This window comes from Polyodon spathula, chromosome 17 (genome assembly GCF_017654505.1).
Source record: "Polyodon spathula isolate WHYD16114869_AA chromosome 17, ASM1765450v1, whole genome shotgun sequence".
Lineage (NCBI taxonomy): Eukaryota > Metazoa > Chordata > Actinopteri > Acipenseriformes > Polyodontidae > Polyodon > Polyodon spathula.
The window spans coordinates 7,643,135-7,667,599 of record NC_054550.1 but is presented as its reverse complement, the minus strand read 5'-3'; the positions used below and the strand labels follow the sequence as shown (position 1 = coordinate 7,667,599).

At 36.1% G+C, this 24,465-nt stretch overlaps 1 protein-coding gene across 2 annotated transcripts in view; it reads left to right on the top strand.

The window, feature by feature from the left end:
- Positions 1-450: 450 nt before the first annotated feature.
- The window catches only part of LOC121330049 (non-muscle caldesmon-like), a 44,475-nt gene continuing 20,460 nt past the window's right edge, over positions 451-24,465 (top strand). The window contains exons 1-8 of one of the 2 annotated variants that reach the window (XM_041276292.1): positions 453-814; positions 12,257-12,403; positions 17,855-18,443; positions 18,857-18,999; positions 20,876-21,128; positions 21,343-21,483; positions 23,436-23,477; positions 24,270-24,313. In XM_041276292.1, coding sequence (XP_041132226.1) covers positions 756-814; positions 12,257-12,403; positions 17,855-18,443; positions 18,857-18,999; positions 20,876-21,128; positions 21,343-21,483; positions 23,436-23,477; positions 24,270-24,313 — 1,418 coding nt within the window. In that variant the 5' untranslated portion in view covers positions 453-755. Of the gene's footprint in view, positions 815-12,256; positions 12,404-17,854; positions 18,444-18,856; positions 19,000-20,875; positions 21,129-21,342; positions 21,484-23,435; positions 23,478-24,269; positions 24,314-24,465 lie in introns of both variants that reach the window. The other variant, XM_041276293.1, reaches the window with a different exon arrangement.

Here is a 24,465-nt window from a genome sequence, read left to right as displayed (position 1 = left end):
TTAGCGGTGTGTTCTGTTAGAAGATCTGTGTAAAAGCCAGGATGTTGCCAAATTTTTCTTCCAAGTAGCCAGGCAATAGGCAATCAGGCAGTTACAATGTTATAGCTTTGACTATGTGAGCTACCGAGAACATATAAGTTAGCTATCTTTTGACACCTTTAATGCCTTGCAAGAATACAAATTCAGCCCCTTGTCACTTTTTTTCTGGCATCTAGCATTTTCTTGTGAGATATCCCTCAGGCAAAAATGCTTCACTAAATCTGTTTGTTGTGCCTTTGGAGGTAGCAGCATGCGTTGTGTGTGGTGAAATCCATACACCTTCCAATTGTTTCTGGCAATACTTTTGTATAGGGGGAGTGCTTGGTATCATCTTACTTTTCCCCCAGGACATGTCACATGACCCTGCAGTCTGTGGATTCAGGCAAAGTAGGGTAGTGATGCATAGCCAGGTTTTTAAAGCTCTCAATGAGAACCACATGCAGGATGAGGGAGGCAGGGCACTGACTAAGCCAGCCTGACTAAGAGAAGCTGTGCTGAAAGAATCCCTCTCACATTTTCACAAGGCAGCAAAGGGGACAGGACCTGAGAGGAAACCCTGCAACCCTGAAAAAAGGCAAACAAAAAAAACACATTGTATCCTTCCTGGAAACTCACACCACCCCAGCAGGATTGTTAAAGAAGAAAGACTCATTTTTAGTCACCAGAAACAAGAGTTTACTCAAGGGGTTGACTGCAAAAGCTTTTTTACTAGCAACATGTCGAGTGCTATTGTGAGAAGGAACTCCAGCAAGATAGGTTTGCAAAACCTCTTAAGGTGAGTGGATACCAGTGTTCTGGGACTATTGTTTTGTGTAAATGATGCTTGGTGAGTTGGTTCTGAGTTGCATGTTTTTGCTACTTGTCAACAAGGCTCTGCAGGTTTAAACAGAGCCTTTAGTTCTGAAATGAACAAAAGAAGGAAAAGAGGTGGCTCAGGTAGACACAGAGTGGTCTGGCTCGCAACCACTGTGATACTGTAGGGACAGGTAGTGTTAGAAAAAAAAAAAAGGTTTCAATGCTTTCTGCTAAGGTAAAACAATTACAGATAAAATTTATATAAAAATAAAACATGTTTAAAATGTTTAAAATATATCACCATACTAACGTTTATATTCAAACTATTATAATCGGTTTCCTGTTTATTAGGCAAAGTTATGTATTTATAAAATATCTTAAAATATACACATCTACAGGTACTTCTAGTATTCTATATTTCTGTTTTAAATTTAAAACTGACCAATGGGTTTTATGATAATAAAGCCTATAGATAAAACCTTTAACCTAAATGTGTATCCTTAAGTGTCTGTAAGTGTAAACAACACACTACAAAAAAAAAAAAAAAAAAAAAAAAAAATGTTGTAAAATTATAAAAAGTATAGCGCAGTTTTATCCCAACCAGCAAGATATATTTAATAGTAATAATCTACGTGTTCCATTTTTTGGTAAAATACACAAATGTTTTTTACAAAATTAAATATATCTCTTTATCACATGATAGGCAATATTGTTGTTTTTTATTTAGAGAGATAAAATTGACCACAATGCATAGATTAACCTCTAGGCTGAGGTTTAAGGTCATATTTGACAGCCTGCAGTGTTTTATTCTGAGTGATTAATAGGTATACCTATTGGAGCTTGTCTTCCAGTCTAGATTAAACAGCCACTGCAAAACCACCTTTGCATATGTGTCTCTGAACTAATACCTTTCAACAAAACCCGTGTGTCTTAGACACAGCTTTTCAAATTAAACCCGGAATGTGACCCAACTCACATATATCAAAGTTTATACTGAGGTGGTATACAAAGATTAAGCTTTTGTTCTGTGGCATGTGCAATACTCTCTACTGTACTGCACCTTTGAATACCTACTCACAAATCAAAGAGGATTAATGAAACCAAAGGAAAACAAAGATGGTTTATTGTTTAATGTTTGTGTCCTCTTCAGGCACCAGATAGTCATAAAGCAGGTGAGAGAACTAGAGGGGGAGAGAAAGAGTGTAAAAATAACTCTGCAGTTATTAAAGAAATATGATTTTCTAGGAATTCCTCTTTTTGCCCTTTTGCTGAGTCTCTTTGTTCCAATACTGTACATCAGCACATCTGGTCTGGCTCTGGAGTTCCCCATTGTTACCATGTCTTGAATATATACAGTGTATATAATATATATTACAAGGGGAGTGGCCTTTTTATTTGGCAGATGTCACAATTCTCTACAGTCACTGTCTTCCACTATTTGTTATTCCTAGCTTTTAACCACACGTGTGCCAATCTGTAGGTGTTTTCTGAAAGACAGGTTGGTCACTCAAGGGGAGTGGCCTTTTTATTTGGCAGATGTCACAATTCTCTACAGTCACTGTCTTCCACTATTTGTTATTCCTAGCTTTTAACCACACGTGTGCCAATCTGTAGGTGTTTTCTGAAAGACAGGTTGGACAGTGAGATACAGATATCCTAACTAGTTTGACACCCACTACTGTATTATGCCCCTTTCAAACTTTTATAAAGCTTAATTTCTACTAGTCATACTGATTATCAGCCATCTAGGTCATACTGCTTACTTAATAGGTCATGTGGGTCCATTTTTTATTGCACAAGATTGTCTCATGATAGGATGCATTTATGCAGTTACATATTTGTAAGAAGTATTGACTTTCCATGTGGAACAATCAAGACTCCCTCTTTTGCTGTCCAAGTATCAATGCTGCCCAACCATGCTCATTTCAGACTTGAATCTGTTAGGCATAAATCAAACCCTCCATCTCTTATTCCTTAAAGCTCAGGACTAGTTTGCCGCCATCCCCTTTTAAACTCTACGTTCCCAGTTTTTGTAATACGTAAATGCAGAACATGCATTAAAAAGACAAATATACTTTTCTTTCTAATTCATGTTGGTTTTAAGTAATACAATAGTGAGGGGAAGTTTATAAAATTTCAGACAAACAGTGCTGATGTGGAAACAACATTGGAGTTCACACATAGCTTAGCATTGGTACATATCTGGGTATTTATGTGTCTTTAAATGTGGTTATCACCATTTCGTAGAAACTTCTCTTCCTAAGTATGTTTGTCATGTTGTTTTGTGGAACTCAGTTAAAATAATCTGTGTTATTGGTAGTGTTGCCTACACCCTTTAAATTCTAGAGCTACTTAAATTCAGGGCTTCCCAATTCTGTTCCTGGGGACCCACTGTGTCTTCTGGTTTTCATTACAACAAAGTTCTTAATTATTTCATTAAACCTTTAATTGAACTAATAGTGTGCTTAATTAGACCTTTTTAATTGTTCTCCGCTCTTAAAAAGCTGTCAATTTCCTGTTATTTATAAAATTGTATAGTTAACTTGAAATCTGCAACTGTTCAAAAACTGAAAACAATTAAAAAGGTCAATTAAGCTAATGAATAGTTATTTTAAGGGTTCCATTAAGTAATTGAGAACTTAGTTGGAATGAAAATCAGAAGACACAGTGGGTCTCCAGGAACAGGATTGCGAAACCCTGACTTAATGCACCCAGTGTACCAAGCAGCAAGCATGCTGAATTTTCTATTCTTTTAAAAATGGAGGCAAGGTCAATCTAGCATGAAAAAAAAAAAAAAAAAAAATATATATATATATATATATATATATATATATATATATATATATATATATATATATATACACACACACACTCAGCATTATACTGCCTGGATAATAGATTTTGTCTGTTTTATTTCTCTACTATGACATTCCTCTGTCAGTCTGAGCTGTTGTAGTGTGTAGTGTTTTGATCAATAACACTTTGAAAGATGATTTGTGCTGTAACACAGAGCACCTCCTATGTTAATGTAGTCCGTCATTGGTTCTAAAATACCACCATTTGTTCACAGTTTATTACTTATGTGGAATAGAAGTATGCTGAGTGGTAACATCTGTATTGTTGTTTGACATTGTTGTTATTGTTGCTAAGACCGTTGGAAAGTGATTGATATCCCTTCTTCTCTGTTGGATGCATGAGATGAGATAGTTTTCTATTCACTAAAAGGAGACATTATGTGGAGCCTGTGTAACTTTAAGTGGTTATGGTTCTTTAAAAAGATAACAGTCAGCCTCACTGAGACTAAATACACACAAAACGTGATACTCAATCATCACATCATGATATGCTAGTTATTTTAAAACTTCACAGTTTAATATCAAAAGTCGTAGTAAAGACATAAAGAACTATACATATAGGCCTTTTTATATTCTACTTGAAGGAATATGAATGTCTTTATATAAATAAACATTACATAGTAAAATCAATTGAGAATCCAGATGTATTCACGGCTAATTTGCTCAAAATATAAACTGTATATTTATAACAAACAAATAAAAAATGAAAAGCACCTTTAACATATCATCCACTCTGTGGCTTTTAGTTGCAGCTGCATTCTTGAGGAGGAAAGATAACAGACAGCTATACATAGGGGGCCTAATTGATCAAGTTCTTACAGTATATGTTATTTTGTCATTGTATTATGGGTAACGTATTGTCTGAAATCCTCTTGCAATGTATCCAATGCAACTTTAAAAAACCCTGATAAGTTATTGTATCATAACGTCAGCTGTGGAATTGTATTTGGCTCAGTGTCCTCTTTCCAAACAAAAATTGTTGTGATTACCCAATTTTGATTTCGCTTGGCTGACACAAACGGAGTCAGGAACAAACAGGTATATGTCTGACAAAGCCTATAGCTGCTATTAAAACAAATTGAGCCATCAGTATTAAAACGTGCAGAAAAGATGCCTCCTTATCCCCCCAGATTCTGATACTATCAATACTTTGTGCTAATGACAGACACATAACACGTTAAAGGAGTTTTTCCAAGTCTCATCACAATTGGATAAATGGTTCACTCTAATTCCAAAAAGAAACTCATATTTGGTTGCAGTTGCAACTGCTGCAGATGCAAGCACCTGATCAAGTATGTGGTCAAAACGAACATGCCACAAACATGTTTATGAAAAGGCTCATAGACAGGTCAGGTCAGACTTGTACAACATGCTCATTTTAAGAACCATTTCAATCTGAAGCTTTATAAGACATTGAAAAGGATAAGAGTTAAACTGCAGTGCAGATGTGGTCTTTAATTACCATCAGGAAAGGAACTGGGGAGTTGCAAGACCTCAGCTGATCCTTCAATCCAACAACTGGAGTTTGTAGGGATGCTATCTAGCTTATTACCAAATATTTTGGCGAACATGACTTAACACTTCTGCCAAATGAGCAAATGTAAAACTTTCCACAGGCAAACCCAGAACAAAAGCGTCTTCTGATACAGTTCAGAATGATTATTTTCTTGAATTTTACAAACCAGCAGACAACAGACCTCAACCCTTTCAGTCTCTTTGTATTGCTTAGAAACTTATAATTTTCTTGTACAATGTATTGTAAACCTGTCAGCTGAATTCAATGGTTCTCAAACAGGCATTGTCATTTGATACTTGCCCACCACGAGAAGAATGTTCACATTACAGAAGAATTAACTAAATGTGTCTTTGCCAGACTTCACAACACAGATACAAATTCAGAACAAAAAATAAATAAAAAACTATTTTTGCTGGAAAATTTATGACAGCAGCAGCATCCTTTGATACAAGGCTTCTTATGGGGTAATGACTATGGATGGCTCCCAAAGCAGCCACACGTTTCACTTTTTGTCTCTTACCTTCTCCAAAACATTTGTCAGCTAATGATAGTGTACTCTTCTAAAGTAGATGTGTATGACTTGAAATTTTTCAGTTAGAATTGTGATGACTTTTAGTTACAGTGTATAGTTTAAAATATTTAAGCTTCCTTTAATAAAAAGTGTTACTGGGATATCATTGCAAATTTCTTGAATCGTAGGTTTAGATTGTACATTATTACATGTCAGGGATCTTCAACAGGCAGGGGAAGATAAAACCACTTTATTTACACATACTTTTCCACTGGTGGCGATGAACATACTAATCTCTTGAGGTAATTTATTGTACACATTTTCTTTTATCTGGAGGAATTGCTAGGGAGTAAGTATACTGGGCTCTACAGACAAAGATAACCTTAAAGAAAAGTCCTCTATAGGCCTTGAACATCCCACTATAGGCTTTGAACCCATTAATCACATTACCATTTAACATGTAATGTAATACCATCTGGCTATATAACAGTGCTCTGATTCTGTTTAGTTTTGTACATTATTCAAGCATGACGATACATGTTTGTGAATAAAAAAATTCCATGGTTGCAAGTCATTGTAGGTCAATAACGTGACAATGAAAGGATTCTCAGACTGTGGAGTGAGTGTTTTTTTTTTTTTTTTTTTTGATGTAGTAATGGGCAAGTTGACTCCTATTTTAATTTGAAGCTAACTGCAACCCTTTTATAAACATATATTTAAGCGGTATAAGTATATGATTTAAAAATAAATGGATGGAGTCCAGCTATCCCCACTTTAGCTGTAATGTTTACAGCTAAAAAAATTGCACAGCCCATATTACAGACAACTAATACATTTAATATAGCTTTTGGCTTCGTGTTGTCTTGTTCTTGTTCTTATTCTTGATCTTGTTCTCCTATTTGATTGTACATTAATTGATAGCCTTGTTTTCATAACTGTGAGTTGTTTTTGTCTGTAAGATGGGTATTTTTTATGTCTCCTATTTGTGTGGTTTTAATAATATACCTATGTATAGGGTGATAAGAAAGTGAATTTACCACATCAACACACCATATCATTAAACATACTTTCTAATCACCCTGTATATTACTTATATATATATATATATATATATATATATATATATATATATATATATATATATATATATATATATATATATATAATATATATATATAATTATACATATATATTGTATATTTGCACATAATATATTGTATATTATGTGCAATACTTTCTTACTTATGTTTACCTATGTATATAGTAATCAAAGCCTTAAGTGTAACTTGTAGTGTTTTTTTTTTATGAAAAGTCCTTATTATTTAGTAAATAAAAAAAAAAAAATGTAAACGTACATACATGAAGTTGCTATATTGGAAAATATGGACAAGCTTGTATTTGCATGAGCAATATAATACTGATGTGATACAGGTATCTGCAATTTTTTAGTTATCAGATGGAGTGCATATAATGTTTCAGATGGAAATTATGTCACATTAAGATGATATTCTAAAACTCGTCTCAAATAGAATCATTTAAACTGCTTTGAGTACATTTTACAGAATTAAAAGCTACATCTTGTTCATTTAAAAAAAAAAAAACAATGGTGACTCTTAACTGTATTTTTCCATTGCCTTCTATTAATCTGTCTTATTGTGAACTTTACCTTTGCTTCACCCACTTAACACAGAATCTCTAAATCAGAGACAACTGACCCTGCCAAAATCTGTACAATTTAAATGGGCAGTGTGTAAGGAAGTATGGCAGTAAGGACGAGGGTTTTTTAAAAGCAGACTTTAACTATACTGAGAGTACCCTGTGACAAGTACAGGCTGCATCTTGAAAGTTATTGTTTGCCTCTGTGGTGTGTGGCTACATTGCTGAATGGCCATTCAAAATCCAATAATATACAAAGTGTGGGTAGTTAGTTTGGCTTAACAAATTGTATTTTCAGTTATATAGATAGAACAGAGGATGAATACTATTTATGCTAACATAATGTAAATATTTGCTGCACTTCAGTGAGTGTAACCTCTATCAATTTATCCCGGTGCTCCTCTGAATAAACTGCACCACAGTGTCACACATTTTAAAAACAGCAATGGGAGCCGCCAAGCAGCTGGTTACACTGTGTGAAATCAACTGTCTCTGGGAACCATTTACTCCTACAGAAAGTTAAGGGAACATCCATCCCCTCCAGCACAGTTCCACAAACCCTGATTGTGCGGCTTGGGAAATCTGCTTCTCCAGACCCAAACCTAATTACATCAGGGATGTGACCTCTCAACCTTTTCCTGTAGACAGCGTGTTGATCTAGTCAACTGGCTAGAACTTGAATAACATGAAAAAGCTGAACTAAAAATGGTAAGAAATGCACTCTGTTTATCCTCTAAACTAATTTGACCTGAGCCAAATTTTAACCTGAGACAAAAGGTTAGTGTAACCCTCTCTGCCACCTTGCCACCTGCAAAATCCAGTTTCTTTTAAAGACTATAAACCGCCTGCATTGTGGCTATTGGGGTACCCTGAATTCAGGGTTTCTGGAACAAATTAAAACTGCATTATTGTCCATCCATATTTTGGTTTAGTTAAAGTGGTTTTGAACCAAAGTAAACATATACTGTTTCCTAATTCCCAAGGCACAGATGGGAGTCCTGCTGCTGTTTTCTTGGAGCCCAAGAGAAAACGAGGGCAGCATACAAGTAATTAACTTAAAAACATTGTTCACAGAAAGAGCTTTGTTGTGGTATCCATAGTTGAACATTTTTACCTGATTGTATTACACTTTCTGATGCTTTACTGTTGTTTTGCGTTTCTCAGCTGTGTTTTGGCAAGCTTGCTCTACAATTTACTACCTTGGAAAACTGCATTCAACTTTTAAAACAGAGGTAATGATGTTGGTCCTTGGCTGAGGTTGACTTGATCTGCTTCTGCTTTTTGTCTAAAATGAAGGAAATAATAATTCCCATTGGGACCAGCCTTAGCTGCTCAGTCTAATATAACTCTCTGGAGAGGAGGTGATTGTTGCCTGAAGTTTAATCACATTGAAAGCATGTGAAATGTTGCTGGGTCCATCTTAGCTAATAGGTATGAAAACAAACCAACCTGAACCACATGAACAGTAAATTGGATAAGATAAACTATAGAATTTCTGCACACCTTTAAGGTCAGCAAAGTATGTTAAGAATTATACCAATTCCCGACACCCCTAGCATTGTTACAGTGCCACTGGCTCAAACCTGTTTAAAAAACATTTTAGACATTTGACCTATTATGCCTATTGTTTTTGCCACATTGGCCCTTAATGATTTTGCTAATATATTGTATGGCATGAAAATACTTTATGTAGATTTTTATTTTTTTGTTATTGCTTCTATTGTGTCTCGTGGAATTGTTCAATGCATGCTATTTTACTCCTTGAAAATAGTGAATCAAAAAGAGTTATGCAACTATACACTTCAAAGTCATACAAAAGTCATTTGAATCAGAACAGAGTGTCTAGTTGCACAATAGTGAATCTTCAAGTATACTTTCCCAGCTACTTTTTGTCTGTCTGCTTCAAGCAATAATTACGATTGAAAAGCCTTGTTTTGGTTGCTAGCAACAATGTCAACAGAGATGAAGGACAGCATTTGTTTGGGATCCTATTGGGAACATAATGTGCTGGAATGTATCGGTATATGAAATTACAGACAGAAGCAGCACCAGTGTGCACCAGGGGGCGAGACCAGAGATATATAAAAAGTTCATGATTGTTATCGAAACCATACTAAAAATCTTTGCTGAATTGTTACTGGACTGTTGCTGAACTTTGTCAATCTGAAGCATGGCTCTGTCTGAAAAGTAATTTTAACACTACCAAAACTTTTTGTAGAATCTTATACAGTATTAAAGACCTGTGAGCCAGCTGCTCTTAATACTCTCTTATAAAGTCTATAATCTTCTTGGTTTTTTTTTTCAGTTAGCCTATTTCAAAAGCATTTTCCAACTTCATAAATCAAACCAATGACTAGAAACAGCCTTTCACAAGACTGTTATGGTGAAACACCCTTTAATGCCACTAAATAAAACCAGGCAATGGACCAACATCTTAGTATATTAGATGGTTCCTCACACTCTGGATTAAGAAAGATGAATTTGCAAGCCTTCCACAGTCAGAGGCTAAACTTTCTTCTCAATGTTATGCATTTCCATTGAACAAAAGCCAGCTAAAAGAGAAAAAAAAATAAAGAGTGCATTCTCATGAGGATATCTTGATGATAGCAGGCTCCTAGTGTATTAGCAGGATTATATTGATTTCCTTGTGTTAGCTTTTGGAATATAGCCAGAGTAAAGCCTCCAAGGTTGTGTTGCTGCATTTTCAGTTCTGTACAAACAAGGTTTTATTTTAGTTTTTCACCCAACCTTCCTTTCATAAAAATAATTTTCCACCTTTACACCAGATGGGAAATGTGAGGCAGGTGGGGCTGGATCAGTGTCTCCCTTGGAACCATTGCCTATTTGTGGGCCACTGACAGTGCCAGACATGTAGCTGCCTTGCTGAAAGCCAGTCTCCTGGGGTCTCCCCCTATTCAGCCCCACTCCAGACAGTCTGTAATCCTTTTTAATAAAGAAAGTGACACAACAGCCACCTTACACATGGTGCAGGTCTGGGAAGCTGCTATCTACCAGATCCCATCTTGACTTTGAAGCTTTACTAACTTCAAAATAACAGCAACTAGCATGTCCCATTGCTTTGCTCACAGTCTTCCATGTTATCCTATAAAATCTGTTTTTAAATCTGCATACCCTTATAAATGTTTCCCATTATAAAAGTATGGCAAACTGTAATAAAGCACAGTGAAAGCATGGTTAAGCACAGGTAAGCATTGTAAAACCCTGAGGGGTATGGTAAAGCATATTAAAAAGCATGGTAATCTATGGTAAAGGCATACTATAAACATGAGGAAACTACATAGAAAAATTCTAGTAAATTTGTACAAGTGTTACCCAATTCCCTGTATTTTGTTATTTTTATACTTTCCTAATCCTATTTTGGCTTCTTATTTGTTTCTAACTATGTTGTTAACATGTAATTGATTCAAGTGTAATTATACATGTTGCATATTGCACTTGTGGCCCAGAGTAACACAGAAACAGAACTAATTGACTGTACTGTATCTGAAAATTGTGGTTAAGTATAGTAATGCTATGGCAAAGCAATGCTAAGCCAAATACAAGTGTGGTAGAACTTAGAGAAGCATGGAAAACACTATGCAAAGTATTTTAGATTGTGTGAAATTAACCACTATATAAAATATGGGCCAGTATAAAGTGCAAAATTATATATATATATATATATATATATATATATATATATATATATATATATATATATATATATATATATATATATATATATATATATATATCTCTTACACTTTAGTGCTAGTCTGATCGAAGATTTAAGGACAAAGCATGAGTGTCAATTCTATTTATAGTTCTTGAAACTTGTCTTCCTGGTTTTAGCCTTGGTTTTTTGGAAGAAACAATATACATTTGAACTGAGATTTTCAGATGTCCATCATGAAGAACAAAAATATGTTATTTGTGTAAAATTGTCTGTAAGAACAGGACTAGCTGAGAAAAAACACCTTCGGTATCCATAGAAGACATCTTGAAATCTCAGCTCAAAGTTATCTTGTTTCTATAAAGAATACATGTTAACAGGTAAACTAGCTAAGATCCAAGTGTAATACTAAAGAAAGGCTGCAGTGTCAGAATTTTTTGTCTCTGTGTGTTTTAATTGTATGTTACTGGGTTTATTAAATCAACAGTTTATTTTGCCTTCACAAAACAAATTGCACTATGGTGTAAAGACCATGAAACTGTAAATCTGGCCATTAATTCAGAGGTGAAGAAAGATGAGAGACAGGCGAGGAAACGTGTGCAAAAAATGTTTTTTAAAACTGATCAGACTGCTGTTATTTAAGTTCCCATGGCTTCACCACTATGCCCACCGATCACACAACTGGAGCGCCAGAAGAAATGTGTCAAATAAGTGGGCTGTGGGATTGGGTGGGGTTGAAATCTGCCCTCATGGTGTAAAAGTCTTGTAATAAATACAAACATTCCTGTGGGTCTAGGAGTGCTTTACATCAGATCTGATATTTGAATCATCGAAGTCGCCCCATTCATGATAATGCATTGATTCACCATGCTGCTGCTTCAAGTGCTTAAATTACATTTCTCTCAGTGTAGGCCATAATAGATTTGCTTGTGGAACAACCCTCTTGGGAGGCCAACCAAGGGAGGTAAACACAGTGACTTAAATGTTTCAGATTTTAGTTTTATTTCGATCTGTTTACACAACATAGGCGCTAAAACCAAAAGCTAATATACAGCTATGCATGTACACCTCTTATAACTATGTCTCCATGTCTTATTGCTGATCCTTGAAAAGTACTAGATCTTTGGAGGGTGCAGTTGTGGGTTACATCCTAACTAAATTTCATGGAACTTTGCTCTGAAACTCACTGATTCTTCTTCTTTCCCTGACAGGCTGACAGCTCAGAGGAGTATAGAAGATGAGGAGGAGATAGCAAGAGAACGCCGTCGCAGGGCTCGAGAGGGGTTAGGAAGCCAGAGCAGCTTCTCCAGCACCAGCCTCACTTCCCCTGATAATGTCTCACCGGAAGAGGATGGGCTGTAAGTTCTCAACAGATTCATGGGAGGGGTCTTTAAGGAATACCTGGGAGTCCATAGAATGTGACCCGCTGATTGCAGCAGTAGAGGTCTGTGCAGGACATAGCCAGGCCAAGCAAGAAGGTTATTGAGGCAGGGTGTTGTCTATTGCAGGGATCGGGGACACCAGATGTTTAACTGCCTGTAAGGTCCCAGTTCCAGTCACTATTTGGTCTGTGTGAGACATCTGAATTGCATAACATAATGACACATCTGATGCTGGTTTTACAAAGGCAGTACTCACATTTTTAACAACTGTGTTTGCCAAACTTTCAGAGAAGTAACAGTGATCTCCAAAGAAAGCCTAGCAGATACATTAGCAGACCGTGGAATTACACTATCTAACACAATTTTTGTTCCTGGGTAGTAAGTGTTATTTTCTAATTGCTTATGCCTCAAAAGTATAGAAAATGGCTATTATTCCCCACAAACTTTGCTTTTGTGACCAGGACAGTGATATTTCAAAATATCACTATTTCCAATGGGAAAACGGGCAAATGTGTGTCTTTTCGTTCACATAAAGTCAGAAAAAAACAACATATGAATCCAAATTAACATGTATTTATACTAAAGTAATACAAAAATGACTACAAAAGATTTTGAAGTGAGTAGTTTTTCGAGATTTACGATTATACTGTATTATACACAAATGACTACAAAAGATTTAGAAGTAAGTATTTTTTCGAGATTTACGATTATACTGTATTTACATTTGCCCGTTTTCCCATTGGAAATAGTGATATTTTGAAATATCACTGTCCTGGTCACAAAAGCAAAGTCTGTGGGGAATAATAGCCATTTTCTACACTTTTGAGGCATAAGCAATTAGGAAATAGCACTTACTACCCAGGAACAAAAAAAAAAAAAAAAAAAAAAAAAAATTGTTACACGGTGTTATCAGCCAAGGCAAGACCATTGTAACAACTGTCCACAGTGGTGCTGACACATTAGCACACAGTACTGATATGCTACCATGATATTGCCGTATTGTTCATACCATTGCAGTACATCAGTATGGCAAAAAAATTAATTATACCACTGTGATACCTGCAGCTTGAGCTGCTCTGTTGTTACAGTATCATTGCACCTTACCACAGAAGAAAAACATTGACATAAAAGCATCACAGTGTTGTCTTTGATTTTCATTTACTAAGGGAACACACTGAACTATATTTAGGTAAAAAAAGTGAAGATTGAAATAGCTAAAATAACATAACATAAACTAAATTGTCATCTAATTGCAAGATAATAAAAGAGCTTGTTTTTCTTAGCTTTTCACAAGCCCTTTTAACATTTACATTTTGCTGGAACATATCCTGTGACCTTTGTAGAATATTAACTTCCATTTAGTGGTGTTTTAATGCCAGTAGTTTTGCCTTTGGGGAACTTGTTTTCTTTTTTCATATGTGCTAATCTTGAGACCTAGTGGTATGAAAGGTTCTTGTATTCCAAGCAGCACATCAGAGATGTAAAGAGTGCTTGCTGGGGCGAGGAAGTTTACTAGAGTGTTCCAGCAGGGTCACCAATGGGAGAGAAGCGGCCTTTTTGTAAGTGTGTAGGAAGTCACAGCTGTTTTTTCATTACTGAAGCACAAAAGAATGTTTAGAGTACCACTCAGGAAACGATGTCATAGCTTTTAATGTTGTTTCTGTGTAACCAAGGTGAAGGGTTGTTAAGATTTTGTAGCACTCAACATCACTTTATGCTAAGAGTTAAATGAAAAGGTGTTTCAGTGACAGTAATCTGTCCTTATCAATTCAATATTTTGTGATTGTTTTTTTTTTTTTTTTTTTGTAGATCATGTTCCTCAAGCCAAATGTTTGCTGCTGAATCATATTGTTCAGGGCTGTCTGTTTTCTAGATTATTTTACAACTCAGCTATGTGTGTGCACTCTTCTTTATCAGAAAACAGGTCTCGTTAATAGCTCAGATTGTTTACATTCCCCAAAGGTAGTTATAGCTGTGGGGGCACCTCAATCCTCCTCTTGCTGACCTAAAACAGTATGTCACTGGCTCAAAGGGATGTCTCTGTCTTACTGATAACACTGGAAAAATTAAGAGATATTTTCAGCATGACCAAACAACTTTTTTAAATAAGTAGTGCTTTAAACCACATTGAGATATGGGTCATTGTATATTGATGTCCTTTCTCTTTTGGGTTCAGATATTTAGGATTGTGTTTTGAAAAAAAAGATGTCAGCACCTCTGTCTAAGTAATAGGCATGGGCACTGAAGATGTGCTTTAATGTTTAGGTCTTTTTTCTTACACGTTATGTGGTCATCTCTCAATGTGGGTAGATCTGGGGGCAGTTTTTGCAAACTTAGCTCTTGTTAGGATTTGGATTAAGGCTTGACACTTCCTTTCTATTGTTACGCTTGTACATGTGTATCAGGGATAGATACATAGTGCCAAAATGTGTGATAGGTTTGAGACATGGACAAATGTCCACTGAGTGCTAGGTTGAGACCACCAAACTATAGTAAGAGAGGTGAAAGTAATGTCAGGGCTGTGATTTCTACAAATAATCTAGCAAGAGTTTAATGTATTAAAACTTTCAGTTATAATAGAAACAGGCACATTCTTTTGCATGGAACATGCCGTTAACTAGAATCTAAATACATTAAAAAGTGTTACATGGAAGAAGCTGCCAGGAAATGTTATACTTGTAATCTCCCATCTGGTAACATTTTTTTTTTTTTTTTTTTATGAATACCCTGCTAAATCACCACTTTTGAAGGTGAATTACATTCCAGTAAGACAGCTTCAGGAAAAATAAATGTATGTTCAAGGACAACTACATCAATAAAAACAGTTTAAATGTAGAAGCTTTTGTTTTTAATTAATTAATACTTTTCTGGCACCAGTCTGTATTTTCAGAACATGTGCAGAATAATAACTGTGGAACAAAGTACTGAAAGCGTTATTTATTTATTTATCTATTTTTTAAAATAAAATTTATATTATTGTTCACCGGTATTTGAAAGAGAAAGGTGGTTCCATTTATGTAATGATAGAAACTATATAACCTCCAGGCCTGAACTTTGCATTGTGCACGGTGTAGTCAGGTCACGTATCAGGCACACAGTGGTCCATGTTGACTTGTGCTCCATCAGAACACCTGATGTACATTTACGAAGGATGAAACACACAGCGGGACTATAAACCAGTCCTTATCTCTGCTTCTCCCGCATTTCTTTTCATCATTATGCCCCCTGCTCTCAAACAAGTTAATAATCATTTTTCTGGGTCACTTGTATTATTAAATATTGTCAAAACTAATGATGAAATGTCAAGGTTTAATATTAATTGCCATATTTTATTGTATGTTAAGGTTTAGCGGAACGGCTTTATGTTTTGTTTTTTTGTTTTTTTTAAATTGTTTACTTCACTGCCTGGTAGGAGATTGTTCTAGGAAACATAAGACCTTGAGGTACCTCAAGCATTCTATAGTCAAAGTCCCTTATAAATGGTTCATTTTCCAATAATCACATATACCTTTCTCAGAATCTTACAGTATGTTTCTTTTGTTTGAATAAAGTAGTTACTTTAAGGCAAATAGTTTTAATAACTTAGGAGCTGTATCATTTTAATCAGGTACCCAAATTACCTGAATTTGGTGTTGAATAAAAAGCAATCAGATGTGTAATTGTATGGTAGGAAAGACTCTGTCTATTGTATGGCTTTTACATTATAGCAGGTCACAGTTAACTCGCACCATTAGGTGTCGACTGCATACCCTTAATAAGTAGCACTCTTGTCCATTTATACAGAACAGCCAAGGCAAATGTATCTGTCTCCATGGTGACAAAAATCAAAAGCGTGGCAGCTCTTTCACCTGCTGCCCTGCCAAAGTCCAATAATATTTAAAAGGTGGTGAGAGGGCTTTGTTTGACATTAGTCACCAAAAGGTCAGTTTGTAGTCTATATGGTTCCCAGTAGTAAATATGTGTGACTCCCTGTGACAGGCTAGCATCATGGCCCAAGGAAGAGAGATTCAGAACCAAGAAGCTGCAGGTTAAGTGATATTGCACACATTTATTACAAAAACAAAACACTAAACAAAACCAACAAATAGGCACAAGGGCCAAAACAGAATGTTTTATCCAAAACTCGTGGACAGCACAGCACGGGACCCTGCAGATATAAGTAATGAGTTGTTTCACAATTGTTTAGCATTGTTAGCTGGGAGTGTGGTATATACAAAAGGTTATCCTGTGCATGCTACTGCCTGTTGACTAGAGCATGTATTTTGCTAAAAATGAAAGCAAGAAGGGTCATGCACTGTAGCTTCATTTCCCATCTGCTTGTTACCTTGGCCTAAAGCTTCTAGTGTACAAATTACTTGAACATCTGGTTCCCAATTTCCTTTTGAAGTCTGAGCTGCAGTGTTAATTGCTGAACTTGCGTTGCAGTATTGTATATAAAACTGGTGAGGGCTAATAAAATAGTACACCTAATTTATCTTGTTCATTTGCACCAGGCCTGGGTTTGTGTTGATAATTTCATTCACCTGTTGCTCTTGTTATAAAGGAATATATGCTCATGTTTTCCTCATTAAGCTCCTGTAAAGATAGTAATATATGCATAACCTAGCACAAAAAAATGTGTAATTTGTTAATAAACTTATTTTTTTGTCAGTTAATGTAAAGTAATACATTCAAATTCCATCGGTAATATAAGTACCCTATGCACCACCACCCTACTGCATTCTTCACATACAGAACTCCCTGAAAGCGTCATCCCTTTATTAAGACTGTGAAACAAGGGTTTGAATTTCATCTGAACCTCAGTGGTTGAGAATCGAATGTGGGTCCAAAGCAACACATAGGAAAGGTTACCAGCTACCACACAATTGTGCTGTGACAGCTGGCAGTTTATATACAGAACATAACTCAGTCATGATGACAAGATGAGCTGTCATCTCTGGGTATAGGGTTATCTGCTCTTCTGAAGGGTGTATACACTACATAGAAAAAAACTGACACAACACTATTATTTAAAACACATTTTGAGCACTGCTATGGAAAACCTAAATTATTATAAACTGTTTGTCAAACATGTATTGTCTATCAAGATTTCAAAGTATCATTTAGTCACCAGTAGAGGCATGCTGTGCTAGTATCATCAAAATGCTTCAAAATAAGTTTTGAATTACATTTTCTTGAAAATGTGGATACACCTCATTCAATGCATTCAGCATCCATCTACCGTACTCCAATAGCATTCTATTCTGGTTTATTCCTATCCAGATTTTTGTCACTGGATCCTATCTGTCACTTTGTTGTAGAATGAGGTATTCAGATTTGTGAAATCAAATCCTTAAAACTTTACATGAGCCATGTCAACAACTTTTACTGTGTTGTAAAAGGGGAGTGCCTTCCATTAATTTGTACTTTTTTTTATTGTTGTTCCAGGCTTGATTGTGAGTTCAAGCCTTCTTACCCAGTAGCCATGGAGGAAGACGAGGGCTTCAGTGACTGGACCCAGAAGCTTGAGCGTCGCAGGCAAAAACGCTTAGAAGAGCAAATCCAAGGGGAGGAAGACAGTCTGAGCGAAGCAAAGCTGGTGCCAGCACAGAGCCAGAGGAAGCTGGACGAGCAGAAGGACCAAGAAGAAGAGTGGGGGAAGAAAGAGAAAAACAGGAAGGATCTGAGCCAGAGGAAACTAGATGAGCAGACGGAACAGGAAGAAGAGTGGGAGAGAAAGGAAAAAGACAGGAGGGATCTGATCCAGAAGAAACTGGATGGGCAGAAGGAGCATAAGGAAGAATGGGAGAGGAATGAGAGAGACAGGAAGGATCTGAGACAGAGTAAACTGGATGAGAAGAAGGAGCAGGAGGAAGAACGGGAGAGGAAGGAAAGAGACAGGAGGGATCTGCAACAAGTGGAGACCGAGCAAAGACAACAAGAGAAGGAGAAGTGTAAGCTGAGGAAAGAGGATGATAGGTGGAATGCAGAGATCAAGAAGAAAGAAGAGGAACACAGAAGGGAAATGGAAGAAAAGGTATTGTACTATATCTTCATCAAAATCTGCTTATGATGCTTTATTGTGGATCTCTCTAAATTACCAATGGAACAATAAAAAATACAAATACATATGGCATTCCCTATTTAAATAGTATGATTATTAGCAATTACTACTTACCGTATGTCGATCTAGTTGAGACTTGTAGGCAAACTGGAATATGGATTTCAATTGTGTACAATGATAGGTACAATTGCTTAGAAATGATGGAAGAAACTAGAATAGAAAGCATATGTTACAATGAAATACTGTAGGGGCATACATTGGTAATCAGTAATTGACCAAGATGTACTGAAGAATCTATTGCAGACATTTCCTCATATAATCCAACAGGAACCCAGAGATTAAATCCAGGATCTGACATCCTTTTATATTCAACATTTTCTTTGTAGGTTAAAGAGAAGGATGGCGAGGTTAAGGTTTCGTACACATCTCAAGCCTTCCTGCAGCAGGAAGTCATACATATCCACAGCAACGGCAATGCAGCTGAAAAGGAAGTGACATTGCATCTTACTTCATCTAAAAGGATACTAAGGTATGTGCTAATATATGCAATGAAAGCCCAGCAGTTATATTTCTACTAATGTTTTCTTTATGAAATATTTTATTTCAGCAGTCCAAACAGGTTTTATAAGATATTTGATGTTAAAGAATCTCACCACCTGGTAACAATATTTCTGATGGATCTATAAAGAATGGTCAATAACATAAGCGTTCAGAATTAGTTTTGCATCAAACATGTTTCAACATAACAAGCGTGTATGAAAAGCTCTTAAAAGCAGAAGTAGGTTATTTCATCATTTCCTTTTGCACAAGCCCCTTCCTGAGGTGGTGTGTACAAAGCTTCTCTCAGGGATAGTCAATTTAACCATGTCTGAGCAAAGGAGAACATCATCCTCTTACATCAAAGTCAGGTAATTAAACCTTATGTTTTATATTTTATTGTCACTCCTAACTGGGATATAATAATGGTTACTCCCAGAGAGTTTTATTTGAAGCTGTAGCTTAAGCACAGCAGCCCTCTTGACTGTGAATGAACACAACATTTTGAATGTAGGATAGAAGGAAATAGAACAGAATGCTTCTCCATAATGAATTTGTTTGGCTCCTTAATTGTAGTTAGTGCCAACATTCTATGACTTTCAACACTGTATTGAAAATAATGTACAGGTACAGTAACTCATAGGGTTGTTCAAATACAGTATTTCTTATAATGTATGAAAATTGATACTGGAGATTTGCCAGGCTACTGAAAACAAGAAATAATAAAGAAATGTTAAACTATCATATCATTTTATAAAATAAGTTACCCTGTATCTATTGAACATTTTTTGGTGTTAGTTTTTTTGTTAAAAAAAAAAAAAAAAGGAACTGCAACTGTAGATCACACTGTCAAAAACAACATCCTGGATACATCTCCCAGTTAATGCGTTGCTAATAAACAAAGCTATTTAGGGTAGCAGTATGCAGTGCCCTTGTAACGGAATCATTGTGCAAATGAAATAAGCAATATAGCACTTCAAACTTGTTTATGTTAAGGTTGTGTCCCATGGTACATACAGCATTACTAGTGATTTATTTTACTTACCAACTGCTGAGTTTTATTATTATTATTATTATTATTATTATTATTATTATTATTATTATTATTATTATTATTATTATTATCATCATTATTGCATACATTTAGTTCAAGAGAGAAAGACTGAGTTTTTTGGTTGAAAAGCACTTGCCTCCCTGATCTTTAGCCTGGTGTAGACATTGTGCATGGCTCCTGATGTCTGCTTATTTTAAAAGTCATCAGTAGATTTAGGAGTGAGATAAAGAAAGGTTTCAGATTGCACAATATCTGCACTTAGCTAACTGTGAAAGTATGAAGCTGTAAATATGTCTATTATATGTCTATTATTCTGTTCCAGTTTTAAAAACTCGGTGTAAACAGGAACTGCATTGATCTCACAGGATTTAGGAGTGGGAACTCTGTGTGGTGTTTGGAGGCTTTTTTAATCACCATTGCATAGTGCTTTTGCATTTGCTTTTTCCTCTTAAAACATGTCAGTTTAAATTAATGTCAGTTTTTCCTTTCCTAAACACTCACGCCCATTTAGATCTGCATTAATCTCATTGAATCAGTGTTTATTTATTTAACACGTTTTTTCAGACAGGTCATGTTGTGTTAGGTGATGTTTAGAGTCCTCATTCAAAAATAACAATAGATTTTGCACTGATCTTCACCAAACTTTTATCAGACACTCATAGTCTCCTATATAGTCGATGTATTAGATTGCATGTGGCTATAATCCTCTCTGCAGGAGGAGTGGAGGAAATGGGACAGAGGACTGTTACCAGAGTTTGATAGCACTGGAAGCAGGTTGTGTGCAGTGTGTCAGTGTCTGTGCTCCCCCTAACAGGACCACTAGCCAGTCCCAAGTAGATGACGATGAGCAGGATGCGTTCACCGAGACAGAGCAGAAGCTGGAGAAGATCCGACGCAGCCACGAGGAGAAGGAGAGCCAGGAGTACGAGTGGCTGCGGCAGAAGCAGGCGGAGGCCGAGGTGGAGCTGGAGGAGCTGAATAAGAGGAGGGAGGAGCGACGGCGCCTGAGGGAGGAAGAGGAGCGCCAGCAGGAGCAAGAGGAACTCGAGAGGCAGGCCAAGGAAGAGGTGAGCTCAGGATCTCACAGTCTCATTGTGTTACGCAAAGCACCTTCAGATTAAAAAAGGGATTAGTAAGTAAGGGCAGTTACCTTGTACTTTTGTCTGCATGTCTCTTCTAGGTTGTAGATTGCAGATTGCTTTATGTCCTCGTGGTTCCTAATAAATTGGAAATATTGCTGTTTCAAAAACAACCCTTTTGATTCAGGCTCTTCTGTTGCAGGAGGAGAAAAGACGAATGAAAGAGGAGATTGAGAGACGAAGGATGCAGGCGACAGAGAAGAGGCAGAAGACTCTGAGCACCTCAAGCTGTGAGGGAGACGACCCCTTCAGTCCTCTGAGCCCCAAGAGCCCAACCTTCAAGGTGAGACAGGGCCCCACTTAACTATGGATTACAGTGCCAGTAATGCAGCTCAGCTTCTTTGCTGAGAAATTATCTATGTCACCTGACTCACACTTTATAAATGTATGAGTTAGAATAAAGCTACATACGAACAATGCTGCTTTCATCATGTTGTCATGAAATAAAGTCTTATAGATAAGGACATTTAACATGTATTAATCTTGACGCCACCAACCTCATACAAAAACCTTAAACAAAAGTGGCACATTGGGAATGTGCATGGTCTTTTCATCAATGCAACATAAGTAGTAGATATTCCATATCTTTTATTTGTATTTTAAACATATATCACACTTGCTTAGAAATATTCACAAAAGTTTGGTATAATTTTCCAATGCTGATGAGAGGCGGGCTTTTACAAATGTCATTTGCGAAGGAGGGTTTGAGATATGTTTATAAAATCCTGCATACTCATTTTAGCTGTAGAAATTCATTCCTAGCGTTTTTGTGTTGTTTCAACAGAAATTGCTCACTCAGTTTTATCCTGTAAGTCTTGTATGTAGTGGTGGAGTTATAAAACTAGATTTCTTCAGTGTGTTTGTACCATTTCTTTGCTTTTTTTCATGTCCACTGCATTCTGCACTACACCAGACTTTGGATAATATTTAATACACAACATTACTGCATATTATCCAGGGTCTACCTTTGTGTGAAATGTATCATGTCTCTATTTATTACATACCCTTTTTTGGTATATCCTCCTGTTTTGTGCCATGAGTCACTTTGTAAACCAGTGGTCCAAAGTCTCTGAGATTCTGTTACGCAACTTCACCTGCGTTCCCTCACTTCACCATACCATTAAGGTGTTGAACCTTTCCTGTTATAAACCATGCACTTCTGTAATGAACTACATTGTGCATAGCATTGTTTTCATAGAATATGGCGCATATTCAGGTCTGGGGTATGTAATAAGTACTGACAGTATATTTTCTTATCAGTCTCTGTTGATGTCATCCAGTAGTTTTTTTTTTTTTTGTTTTTTTTGTAATTGAACCCAAATTGAATCTCTCCATGTTCATTTAAACAGTAATGCTAATGGCTGGTTTCACAGGCAGCAATCAGGACTAACTTACCTAAGGTAACATAAAGTAGTCCTAGATTAATGCTAATCAGGGTCTGTAAAACCAGTCATATAGGACAAGTGTTATGATTCAAAATGTATACCAGCTGCATTTTATTTATCTTGACAAATTTCATCTAAAGTTCTTCCCAGGTATTTATTATATTGAATACACACTGGAACTAAAAGTTTGAGTAGCAGACAGAGACTGCATTAGCTTGTTTTAGGTTTGTGCATGTAGTAGCACAGTCCCTGCTGAGGCTGGCTTGTGCTGCAGGCTGCACCCTCTGTTGAATGGCTCTTCTTGTGGCATTTCTTCCATTCTTTATCTGCAAAACGGGGGGCACTGTGAAGAAATACCTTACTGGCTTCATTTTTCCTGTAGTGGCAATGCATGACATGGTTTGTTTGGTTGTGTTGAGCATGGATTGCATCATCACAGTTTACTTTGTCAGCATCTTTATTAACATGAAACATCACCAGATACTTGTCTTGGGTTTAATGCATTCATAGAAGGCATTTGTCTGACTGGGTAATACTGTACAAAATGCATGCACACTGTAATATATATATATATATATATATATATATATATATATATATATATATATATATATATATATGAAATGTAGCTGGCTTTGCTTTATATTTTGGTTGAATTCTTCATGTTGTGGTTTGCATGTCCCTTACACTTTGCATACATTAATTAATTGTCTAACAGTTACAATATGTACTATATAGCTTTTCCTCTATCAATAGCTGCCTATAGATAATTGTCGTTGCATCCTAAAGCTGCATGCTTTACATAGAGTCTTGGACTTGCTTTCCAGTGTGCTTGTCTGTGTAATTTCAGAATGAGAATGCAGAGAGAGTAACGGCAGGAAATACCCACTCGGTGAGTTTTGCATTTAAAGTGTAGAGGAAAGTACCTCTTGCAACACACTTACAATCAAAAAACATTTAAGTTTGTCTTTCTGTGTTTAATAAGGATCCGAGTCACTAAACAATTACACTGGATTACATGTAACTTTGTAGCTTGTTGTATTTTATTATATTCTATGAGACCTCCTTCTTTTTTTTAGTGACTTAGCTGAAATGATCAGTGAACTTCTGTAGTGCATTTCAGTACATACAAATGACATTACAACCGCTCCAAATGCCTAAGACGTACACTTTATGTGCATACATGTTATTTCAAATATTTAAAAGAGCATGGTCTATTTCAATATCTGTTTTTGGTTAATATGTTAATATTTCTTACAGTGTCAATATTTATTAGTGATGAATATACTTCTGATACTGGTACAAAATGAGGACTGGGCTGAAAGTGAAAGTAAGCAGCTGGCGCTGTAACTTTAGTCTTGTGCATGGCTATAAGGTAGCATCCCAGAAATTATTTTAAAAGAGTATTAACTAAAAAAAGAAAAGTTGAAAGGAGTGAAATACTGTAATGCTGTTTAATGATGAGAAAAAATAGCAAATGATTGGCCAGCATGACATTGTGTTTTTAAAAAATTATATTTAGCATATTTCACACCTTTGTTCTGTGAATCATTGATTAATTACTGATGAGAGGCAAAGGGAGGCAGTTCAACATTGAACAATAATGTGGGGGCTGGGTGATTGAATAGTATTGTACTAAAACATTAACATTTTTCTTTACCCTTTTTTTTGTTTGTTTTTTTAGATTATCGAGAGAACAGATTCTTTAAATCGCTCCCTGAAAAAAAGGTAAGTTCCATTTACAAAAGTAACTGAAGATTTCTCTGAAGGGAACTTCATGGGGAAATGTTGGTAGACATGTATTGACCTTCAAGATAAAACAGAACGGACCAAAAAAATAAAAAATAAAAAACAGCCCAACCATGTAGTGTAAGAGGATT